We start from the raw sequence: 12,373 nt of genomic DNA on the forward strand, positions 1-12,373 counted from the left end.
CTTCAGTAAATGATCATAAAGGGAATGAATGTCTCCTAATTTGTTTGTTCATTCAATGCTCATTGTTTGAAATGTCCAAAAGCAGAGCAGTCAACTTCAAGTTCAAAAGCTACACTTGGCCAGCAGATGGAGCCAGAATCACACTTAAATGGGGTACAGCCATACAGCGCTGCTCCTTTGTACACCAGTGGTTCTCAAACCGTTTCATGTCAAGGACCCCCAAATTGACACTTATTAGCCCGCGGACCCCCATTTGAAAAGATATGCCAGGGACCCCCATTACATAAGAAGATTTGTACGGCACTATAGCAGTAATTCTCAACCATTTTAATTTCAAGGACCCCCATTTAATGGTATTTCTATCTCCGAGACGCCAATTTAATCAATGTTAATTTAATTGGAGAGTGCAATGGATCTGGTTCCATTTGTACACTCTGTCAGGGGGTCCCCTAACTATCATTTAGCTGGGGACCCCCTGGAACTCCCTCAAGGACCCCTGGGGGTCCCCGGATCTGACTTTGAGAACCAATGATCTAATAATCAGAAAGTTACATATGTATTACATTCAGTCTACAATCCCATCGCCTGGATGTGGCGATATAGCGTCGTGATTGGCTGGTTTGTTGTCAGGCAACCGCTGGTTTTCTAAACGATTTTTCACAATACATAACTGGTATGTAAAAAAAAGCTCTTGACCAAAAGAGACTTTTGGCTGGGAATTTCTTGTATTTTGCTTTTATTTAAAAATCATTGCATTTATTTTTTATTTTTTTCATAATTCATGCCAATCTTTTATATATTTATAGGCCTAGATAGGTTTTGAAATAATTAAAAACTAAATGTAGGGACCCATAAAAATGTGTCGGCGACCCACAAACTGTTCCCGACCCAGTGCTTTGGGAACCAGTGATCTAGACCAGGGTTTATTTATGCCACGCTGCCGCGCCTGCTCAGTCCGCCGCTCTGTGTCTGTATCTCCTGTGTGCAGCCTTCCAGCCAACACTGTAACATAACGGTAACCTATCATGGACTGACGTGGAGACAGAGAGAGAAACGGCTATTGTTGTGACTGGATGCACGAGAGAGATTCGTGAAGCGACAAAGAAAGGGAAAGAATGCCTGGACGAGTTGAAGCCTCATTGTCGCTGCACGGATAGCGCAGAAACACCTTGAAAGAAAAACGGTAAATAGCGACTGTTTTTGCCTTTATTTGTGAGATGTATATTATAACCCACATAGCTGTCATACTGTTATTTCTCATGAGAATAAAGGCTCGCCAGCCTCCACGCGGTGTGCGACGCGCTTGTTGTGTTTGATGACAGTTGCATTCCGTCAGGCCCTGATATTAATTTACATTGTTTTATCATCAGCATCATACAATTGAGACATCATCGGTTCGTATAGCTCTTCTTCTCCCTGTCACACAGGCAGCAGGCCTGATGGAAATGGTTGAAAACTGAATGTTGGAATGATGCCCTTTGTTAAACAGTGCACCGACCTAACACTTTATCACATCTATTAATAGACAGGTAAATGACAGCAGGAATCAAGCGTGTGTGTGTGTGTGTGTGTGTGTGTGTGTGTGTGTGTGTGTGTGTGTGCGTGTGCGTGTGCGTGTGCGTGTGTGTGTGTGTGACTGTGTGTGTGTGAGAGAGAGAGAGAGAGAGGGAGACAGAGAGAGATGAGCATAATACTTGTTTGTGCCTGTGTGTGAAATTGCACTTTGGACTCTGTTTGATACATGCAGTGTGTGTGTGTGTGTGTGTGTGTGTGTGTGTGTGTGTGTGTGTGTGTGTGTGTGTGTGTGTGTGTATCGAGCGCAAATCGTGCCACATGGACGTTGCTACACTCGCGCGCACGCACGCATGCCATAGTGTGTGTGTGTGTGTGTGTGTGTGTGCGTGCGTGCGTGCGTGCGTGCGTGTTAGAGAGAGAGAGAGAGAAAGAGAGCCAGAGAGCAGTTCAGATGTAATGTGTGCAGTTTGTGCACCACTGTGGATTCCCACACACATGTGCATGCATTAATAATGTGTGCGTATGTAGGCATGTGCATATGTATATCTTAAACAACACTATAGCTGCATGCTGGACAGTCTATAGGGATGGTGCTGGCCACCGCCCTGCACCGCCCAGGAACTGGGCCAGAACCCCTGAAGGCCTCTATGATTTGGTCTGCTGACCACACGCTGCTTCTGCCATATGGCTTAGAATATGATGGGTCATATTTTAAAGAGCTCCAAGTGCCACAGAAAAAACACACACAACCACCTCCCAGCTTATTTTCCCCATCTCAGCTTCTTGACTGCATGTCCGCAGGGCTGTGGCCATTCTGAGAAACTCACTCACAAACGGCATCGGTAAGGAAGATATAGTCATCTGTCTCCAGGTTTCATATCTGTAGTTTTCTTTTCTCTAAATGAAAGCCCTACTTCATCATACAAAAGTGTCACACAAAAGTAGTAAAATAGCAGATCTACAAGCATGCAACGCCTCGCATCACATGCTTTTCACTAGTTTAAATCATTTTTAAGATGATAAACACAAAACAAACGGTTTTGGACATGCAAGGTTTCCACCTGACAATGACGATATGTTTGTTAGGTAGCCTAACCGGTCGACTCGCTGGAAAACCTTCTCGCCTACATTCTTTTCCCCCGACCTCACACTGACCGCTTGGTGGAACGGTTCTAGTATTCTTGTATTTGTTTTACAGAGGATAAGGTTAGATATAACTTTAGGGTCTAGCATAGCTTTACTGAGGTTAAGATTAGGAATAGGGTTACACTGTTTTACTGAGGTTAAGGTTAGGAATAACTCAAATAATAACTCAAATAATCCTTTTCCTCCAACAAATACAGTTCATCTAGATTTACCTCTGATCCTGTGTGTTTGGCTAAAGCCTTACTTCTTTTTTACAACTTTATTCACCTTTGATTGTACACTATGTCACGCAAGTACCGTCCTCCTGCAGGAAATCTGGTGGTCCCTGCCCCTCTTCTTATCTAAAGGCTTTATCATAGTCCGAGGTGAAGGGTGATCACCTCAACTATTAGGTGATGAGTTATCACCTAAAAATGAGATAAAGTGGAGGCCATCATAGTCACGGTGAAGTCCTATCACCGTGACAATCATGCCTCTGTGCCTCTGAAACCAGGGGGCACACTGATAGGTCTAGATCGACCAATCAGTGAACGGGGTGATGGGGAGATGTCTGAAGGTAAAAACAGAGGAGAGATGCCGGGGTTCACGCTGATAGCCCTTCACTGTGACGAATGATGTAATGTTGTAGTTTTCTGACTTTAAAAGACTACACCGCGGTGATGGCTTATCACCCTGACTGTACTATGATAGGGCCATAAGTCAGTGGTTTAGACTTCATACCAAGGTCCATTATTAATTGGGCACATTTGAGCCACGGACCACCATTTGATGAGATTAAGCCTCTCAGACCCAAAACGTTATTCTATTACCGGTGGATACAATTTTGTCCACAATTCCATGCTGTGTTGAGGCAATCGTTGATCAAAATAACAATTCTTCTACATTCTCTAAATGTGTAATAATACGGGTCCATTTGGGATCACTTTACGCTCTCAAGAGTTAAACATCTACAAGGGTCCATTTGGTTACCAACTCTCTCCATCATTTAGCTGGGGACCACCTGGAACCCCCTCAAGGACCACTGGTGGTCCCAGGACCACTGGTTGAAAACCACTGATCCAACCATGTCCGGTCGGTGACTGATTTTGCAGAGAGAACTGTGGAGGAGCCATGGGTTTTGAGTTGACTGCTGCATTGAATCTGTCACTGACCGTCTGCTAGATGCAGACTCCATACACTGAATAATTTAGCCTGGCTGTTAACCCACATTCAGACACAGATGTGGGTCATGGGCGGAGAGGATTTGACCCTTTTGGGCGAGTGTGACTGTAACTCAGAGTGGTCAAATGGCCCACTGGCAGACAAATTATCATCGCATTTTAACGTCAAACCCTCGTCAAGTGACAGCGACAGTTTTATACACGCATTCTTTACCACTTCGCTGCCTCGGGTGGTGACACTGGGGCATTTCAACACAAGGCTGGGTTACCGCTGTGGGACCAACAGGCTTGGATCCTGTAGCGCACCATACCACACTGTGGTAGACGTTAAGGCCACTATGCAATCAAACATCAGTGCATGATGTGTGCATGTTAGCAATTTAGTCTTCTGGCTGATACGTTTAAATCCAGAGCCAGCTGTGATTTAGTGGGTAGGTGTCTTGCTCAAGGACACTTGGCTGTGCAGAGTGTGTATTGACGTATCGGCAACTGGGAGGATCAAATCTGTGACTACTTACAGTCTGTAATTGATTACGGATCTGTCTCTCTGACCTGTAAACCCCCCTCCATAGTAAAAGCCACGAAGGCAGATACTTTGTCCTCGCTATCGATCTGTGATGGGTTCTCTTTGTGTGTGTGTCAGTGTTAGGGAGTCAGAAATCACCAACCATACATTTCCCAATCTCCATGCCATACTGCTGTACTGCATTCCTCTTATAGGCTACTGTATTCCTCATAGATAGATAGATAGATAGATAGATAGATAGATACTTTATTGATCCCCAAGGGGAAATTCAGATATCCCATAGCTCATACATACATACAGAGGAGGGGACACAGGTTAAAACCAAGAGGGAATAAACATTAAAACATTAAAAGCATTTAAAAGGTAACCGTGGCGATAATAAAAGTCCTTTGTCATTGCATAGACCCATAAATAACTAAAACCAATTAGTCCAGTTCATAAGCCTAGCAGCTGGCCATCGAATTAAAGAGACTCTTGTCTTGTTCTTCATTGAATGTGGTATTGACTCTTTTGTCAAGCCTTAATGTCTTGCAGTGGTGTAAAGTAACCAAGGAGATTTGCTTAAGTACTGTACTTAAGTACAGTTTTGAGTTATTTGTACTTTACTTGAGTATTTCCAATTTCCAATACTTTTACTTATACTCCACATCTCGGATCCAAATATTGTACTTTTACTACATTTATTTGAAAACTTTAGTTACTAGTTAATTTGCCAATATAAATTATAATATTATAAAACATACATAAACCACTTTAGCCCTATTTTATACCTTGGATGTTTGAAAATAGCCGATATACAAGCTCACAACATCGCAACACGTTGTGAGCTTGTAGATCAGCTATTTTCCTCTTGCATTGATTGATTGATTGATTGAAGTATTTATTAGTAGTTTGCATAGGAAAAGGTGCAGTTTCATGACAGTACAGTTCACTGGTACAAGATCAACTAAAAGGATGAGCTCAGGAAAGCCGCAGCTTATTTACATTGAGATCCATTTTTTAACTCAGACAGATAGAACACAGTACTATACAGAAGATATAATCAGATCCAGATCCAGGTTGGGAATAGAAAACTTCTTTCTCTTGATCCTGCTCTAGAGATATTCCTAATCCAGATGGTTATAGTGTGCATCCCGTGGTGTGTCCAGATTATATAAATCTGGGGCCACCATTTGTATAGCATCCCTATAGAGAATGTGGATTATCTGGGATTAATTGCTTTGCTTTTGTTTGGAGAGTAATTTCATGACATCCCACTGTGCCCAGTGGCTCCAGTTGTACGGCGGCTTTCTTCCTGGTCATGACAAGACAGCAATATAGCGGCCTTTATGACTGTTGTCATACTGTACCATAACATATGATAACATTGTACCTGATATAGATAACGTACTACATCATGTCATTCTATACCTTTCTGTCCAATACCTTGGTGAAGAAAACCATAACCTACTGTAGGATAGCATACAGCGTAAAAAAGACCGTAAAAGGTCTTATTTGAGATGTTCCTTTTAGGCAGGGTGTTTAACTCTACTTGTACTGTACTACATTCCAATTGTATTGACATACTTGTACTGTTCTCCATTTTTGTCTAATAAAATAATCAATCCAAAAAAGAAACAGTGCAAAGCACACCAATATATCTGTTATGAGATAGAGTTAGACTGCCGAAATCACAGAGTTTTGGTTCCATAACACACTCATCATCATCATCGCACTAGCTGTAGTCACATGATGGCATATATTGTACTTCATGTGTTGTTTGGTCTTCACTCTGAATGTAGACATACTGACCCAGAACTAGTAGAGAAAAAAGCAGATCTACAATTTGCGCTGCGTTGTGAGCTTGTAGATCTGCTTTTTCACTACTTTAATTATTTGGTTATTTGGTTTATTTACGAATACTTTTGAAAAAAAATGGGATTGTTTATAAAGTTGTGACACTTTTGGTTTAAACGGTTTTCAACCTTTAGTATTTTAGATTTTAGTTTTTTTTTTTAAAGTAGGAAACAAAAAATGTATATACTCGCGCGTCACTACCAATAATAATTTGTCCGCAACCCAAACACGGGTCCCGACCCGCAGTTTGAGAAGCAGTGGTGCAGTACGCTCAATACTGTGTCCTGGCGAGGTCGAAAGGTCTCTGCAGATAGTTCTGTAACTGTAACCACTGGTCACCTGACCAGCAGCAGACCCTTGGCATTCAGTGCCAAGGAGTTGACCTTGCATGAACCAGAGCAGTGGTTCTCAACCTTTTCAGGCAGCGACCCCCAAAATAATCATATTTTAACTGGGGACCCCCAGTTAAATAGCGCAGCACTCGGTGCCGCGCTGTGAGCTTGTATATCTGCTATTTTTCACTGGTTAAAGCATTCAATAATTCTAGGCCTAAATGGGTTAATTGCACAGACAAATATTAACAGATGAATGAATAGTCTATTCATTCAGATATACTCACTTTTGAGGTTTTGAAGGTTATCTTGTGGTTCTCAAACTTTTTGGGCTTCGACCAGTTTCCAGATTTGTGGATCAAAGTACCCCTTACTACATGTTGCTTAGAAAAGGAGAAAACTATATACTGTAGCATATCATTGTTGTTGGGCAGAGATCTCAAAACTCCATATTTTAACTTTTGTTTATAGTAAATGAATGCCCTACTTTGCCATACTACAGTGTCATACAAAAGTAGCAAAAATAGCAGATAATGAGCTCAAACTGCAACGTGTTTTGCTACTTTGGTATGAGGTATCCACCCGATGCTATGACTGAATGATAGGCCACCTTCTGGAAGAATATATTGAAGAATATAAAATTACAAATAAGAAAAGGAGTGAAAGACTTAAAATGTACTTTTACTTTAAACCTGTGTCCAGTTTTTTTTTCCATTTCCCACTTTGTCTCAGTACCCCCTGTTGTCTCAGTACCCCCTGTTGTGGCTCTGTGTACCCCTAGGGGTTCACGTACCCCCATTCGAGAACCACTGTCTTATCTGATCTAATATCATCAACAACTGTTGTTTTTTCCCCTCTGTAGCTTAGTCACAATAGGTGTCGGAGGTCTATCTAGTTCCTTATCCAGTATGCTCTGACATAAAGAACGTATACCAGTTCCTCACCCCTGCCATACGTCAGTCCCAAACTCCGTCTAGTATGAAGGCCACACTTTTGCTGCCAATGACGAGTTTACTCGTCATTTATTTATTGGTGGTCCACTGCCATTGACAAGTATACTCGTCATTTTCTTTTTGGCCACTCGATGGTGCTACTCTGGGTAGCCATGTGCTTCAGTGAATCATGTGACAGCAAAGAAATCAGCTGATTGGCTGTTCAGAGAGGCTAGAGAAAACTTGACAACAATACATTCCTATGTGATGATTCTCCCTGCTGCACAGTGTGTGAGTGTGCTGTGTCTCCACTATTATTCATTGCTCCGGTTTACTTTCTTTCTCACAATTACAAGACAGCCATGTGATTATTTTAAGACCATTTTTTTGTTTACAACTGGCCACATGGTGCATTCCAGCTGCCAGCAAAAAAATAAAAATAAATCATAAATTAACATTGAAAACCTCATGGCAGTGAACAGATAAGTTCATTAATTAATACCGTGGCAGTGTTAGCGACAACTAGAATGACTTATTATTAAACAGGCATAAGATCAGCAGAATGAGTGTTCCCAGAGGACCGGATCTGAGATGCAGAGCTGTCTTCAATGTCGTCAATACAGCACAGGGATGCTTGTTATCTCTGTGATGATGAGTCGCCACTCGCCAGCTATGCTGCCCACACACACTACATGTACTCTGTGTGTACAGTCTAATGCCGAGTCAAACCATTACACAATCCGTGTCTCACAAGATCAATACCAGTGGTATTCAGTTATGTGCCGTGGAGCTCTTCGGTGAATTCTGCTTGTCACACCAACCATACAGCAAAACTCACACCCTTGTTTGACTTTAAATGTATATAAATATATAAAAAAAAAAAAAGGAATCTGTTTCCAATTCCAATTCACTATTTCAGACACAGTTTCAGTGTATACAGACAGATGACACAGTGGATTCAGTGGCACAATGAGCAATGAATGTACACACTCACGCACACGCACGCACGCACGCACGCACGCACGCACGCACGCACGCACGCACGCACGCACACACACACACACACACACACACACACACACACACACACACACACACACACACACACACACACACACACACACCCCGGTGGCCAGAGAGCTGGCTGGAAACACACAGGAAGAGGTGGTTGGTAGTGGTACAAGAGACACTGGGAGCGTGACATAAAAATAACATCCCCTGTGACCGCCGAGGGCCAGTTAAGACTCTCCCGTGTTAAATGCACACTCCACATTTTGCTGTGTGGACACACTGAGTTGCACCAGCAATTACACATGTAATAGTAATATGCTGCTTGTTTCTATGCAATGGATCGGTATAGTGTCATATTACATAACAACAACGGTGTGGTCTGCTTTGAGGCATGCCTGCTCCTTTTGTTGGTTCATAAGCCAGTATTATTTTATGCTTTAAATATAAAAGAAATAGCAGATCTACAAGCTCACAGTCGTGATTTTGACCTGATTCTATCTTCTAAATCCTTATAAGGTTTTTTGAAAAACAGATGATTATACGTCAGTTGTTCTCAAACTCTTTCAGGTCTAAGAATTATATGTATTTGGCCGCCGACCCTTGTCTCAAAATATTTTGTATCAGGGACCCCCCAGAAGCAATTATTTGAGTTACAAATGTTCACTTTAAAAATGAGATATTCAAAGATTTGCACAAATTAATTAATTGTCATGATTTTTCAAAAATAGCAGATCTACATGCTCGCAGCTGTGAACTTGTATATCTGCTATTTTTCAATAGTTAAAGCATTCAATAATTCTAGGCCTAAATGGATTAACTCAGCTAATATTGTTCCTGTCTCCTCAGATATTGACATGAAGAAAGACATTGAGACGCTGATCGCTGAAGAACGTGCTGAGATCATCTTGAAGTATGCTACGGTGAGTGAAGCTCCAAACATGTACCGTTCGAAAAAGCACCCCAGAGGTTATTATGAAAGTTTGAATAATGATTCTTCCATCAACTTAAGTGTCGTGTGGGAATTATAGCGCTTACATTTCCTGTAATGTTCTTTGAAATGCTGGACATTTCCAAAACAGAAAAGTACAGAGAAAAAAAGAATTTATAAATAATGTTACATTTTTGGTGGTGCACACACTGATCATCATTATTATCATTACATAGTCGATGGCCTTACATGTATTGTTTGTTTGTTTCATTTCATGTTGAGTGTCTCTGCAATAATTCCTGGTATAAAACTTTAAAATTCTTCCGAGTTCTGAGTTGTGTTTATCGTTTGCCCATGCAGGAGGAAGAGTTCACAGCGCCTGCGCGATAACGTGCACAATCACTTGGTTAAAGAGACAGAGAACGCACATTCACATGTGTGTTCTGTGTTTGTGAACAGTGTTGTACCAAGCACCATGTGACCATGCATGTGTAGCGGATAGTACATCACACACGCAGGTGTGTGTGTGTGCGTGCGTCCACGTGCGTGCGCGCATGCGTGTGTGTACAGCTGAAATGCATTCACGCCTATGAGCTTTCAACCGTTTTCACCCACGGAAGAAAGCATGAATTGTTGTTAATAGTACTAATCTAATACTAATACTAATAATACTACCAAATGGACCCATATGGTCCATTTGGTTACTCTTAGAGTTACAGACCTTTAATGGTCATTCGGGACTATCTGTTTATGTGTTCCTGCAATATTATTGTCTGCTCATTTTGTCCGTGGCAAAAGAAAATCAGGCAGTGGTTCTCAAACTATTTCATGTCAAGGACCCCCAAATTAATATATATTTGGCCGTGGATCCCCATCGGAAAAGATTGCCAGGGGGACCCCCATAACAGAAAAATGCGTGTTAAAAATGCATTAAAGATTTTTCAAAATGTTTCGAAAATATCAGATCTACAAGCTCACTGCATGCCGCGTCACGAGGCGGAGCGAGTTTGTAGATCGGATTACATTCATATAGCCAAAGTATAAAATAAGGTTCGAGTGGTTAAAGTGGTTTTGATGCTACAACTCTATTTGCTGGAACCCCCCAGGGTTGTTCCAGCAAATCGATTTGTAGCATCAAAAGCAGTTTAACGTTGAGAAGCTCCAGCTCTGGGGACATGGAGGATCTCTATAGGAGGTCAGTGAGAGTTCTCTGTCTCGCTGGGGGATTTGCAGCCCCGAGGCAACCAAACCTATGCAGAGCAACCCATCTCCGACCCGCACGCTACATTACAGAGAGAGACAGAGAGAGAGAGAGAGAGGGACAGACTGGCAAATAGATCAAGCATAGCAGCGAGCGGGACTCGCAGGCGGCTCTCGTGGGAGCGCGGTGCTGAGCAGACGTCTGCTGCTGCAGATGCACGTGGCTGCTTGTTTCTGCAGGTGGTCTGAGATTCCTCCCTCTGCCAGTTTTCTCACTTGTTTCCCAGTTCTATACACCGTATCGTTGTTGTCGGGCGGAAACCTTGTATGTCCAAAACCGTTCGTTTTGTATTTTATCACTTTAAAAACGATTCACTAGTAAAAACAGCAGATCTACAAGCACACGAGGCGTTGTGTGCTTGTAGATCGTCTATTTTCACTCGTTTTGTGCGATACTGATGAAGCAGGGCTTTACTTCACGAAAAGAACGCACACATTTGAAACTTGGAGATACGAGGTTTCCGCCCGGCTCTTAACACACCACCTCCTCACTCCCAAGTGTATCCTCTCTCTCTCTCTCTCTCTCTCTCTCTCTCTCTCTCTCTCTCTCTCTCTCTCTCTCTCTCTCTCTCTCTCTCTCTCTCTGGTCCTATCTGTCTTTCTCCTGTTCTCATTGTGTGTGTGTATCCCTAAAGAGCCTCCATTATTAGAACGTTATTTTTAGCTTCCTTTAACAGCTTTTTGCAGTGGCCCCGCGGGGTCCTTCTGCAAGTGCCTGAAAAGTACATGAAAAAATCTTTAGACATCTATTTCTCATTCTTTCTTTCTGTAACTCTTTTGCATTATAGACCTGGTGGCTCAGTCTGACCACAGAGACTTAACAGAGCCACATAGTTTCTATGTTCACATTAAACAAACATATAATGTATCTCTTATGCATAGAAAATATAATACCATGTGTTTGTGTGTTGTTCTTTACTGCATGGGTATTATTGAGAGATCCCCTCTGGAAGAATCAGTGTCTCTGTATCCACACTGGCATAACAAGGATTGTTGCATCAATATTGGAGATTTCTGCATGGATTTTCCATCAAAGAGCGGCCACTTAACCATTGTTTGTGCTTGTTGGGTGATGAAAGCTTAAATGCAGGTTTCGACGCGACAGGCGGATTGGACGATAAATGTGATTTATTGTAAAGCGTGAGACTTTGCACGGTGTGTGGTCTGGTTTTGTCTAGAATTGCTGGATTGAGGAACCTGTGTCAAATCAAAAAGTGTGTATGTGTTTGGTGTGTGTGTGTGTGTGTGTGTGCGTGTGCGTGTGCGTGTGCGTGTGCGCGTGTGTGTGTGTGTGTGTGTGTGTGTGTGTGTGTGTGTGTGTGTGTGTGTGTGTGTGTGGCTGGCTGCATGCATGCCTGTGTGTGTGCGTGCATGCATGTGTGTGCACATATTTAAAAACATTTAACACAATTGTCTGTTTTGGCAAGAGGGAAACTGAATGTGGGGTTGGTCAAGGGTGACTGAAAGCAGGAGTCTTGAATTGAGGAATAGGTTGTCACACTATGAAACTCCTCACTAGGGCTGCAACTATCAAGTATTTATATTCTATTGATTAAAGTGCATTTTTATTCTTTCCATATAAAAAAGATTTTAATTGATGAAAAATACTAAATAGCTTTAGCAGATTCTCAGGATGAAAACATCTCTGCATAACTCTGGCAGCATATCAGTGGTTTAGTACTAAGCTACTACTACTTTTCAGCCACAGCTAATTAGACAACACATCA

General features: G+C 42.1%; 1 protein-coding gene across 1 annotated transcript in view; it reads left to right on the forward strand.

The window, feature by feature from the left end:
• The first annotated feature begins 976 nt into the window (after positions 1-976).
• The window catches only part of LOC308287886 (USP6 N-terminal-like protein), a 32,446-nt gene continuing 21,049 nt past the window's right edge, over positions 977-12,373 (forward strand). Inside the window, exons 1-2 of the mRNA XM_080729213.1 lie at positions 977-1,183; positions 9,305-9,378. Coding sequence (XP_080585339.1) covers positions 9,313-9,378 — 66 coding nt within the window. The 5' untranslated portion in view covers positions 977-1,183; positions 9,305-9,312. The remainder of the gene's footprint in view (positions 1,184-9,304; positions 9,379-12,373) is intronic.

The sequence above is a fragment of the Nannobrachium achirus genome (genome assembly GCF_963921795.1).
Source record: "Nannobrachium achirus genome assembly, chromosome: 7".
NCBI lineage: Eukaryota > Metazoa > Chordata > Actinopteri > Myctophiformes > Myctophidae > Nannobrachium > Nannobrachium achirus.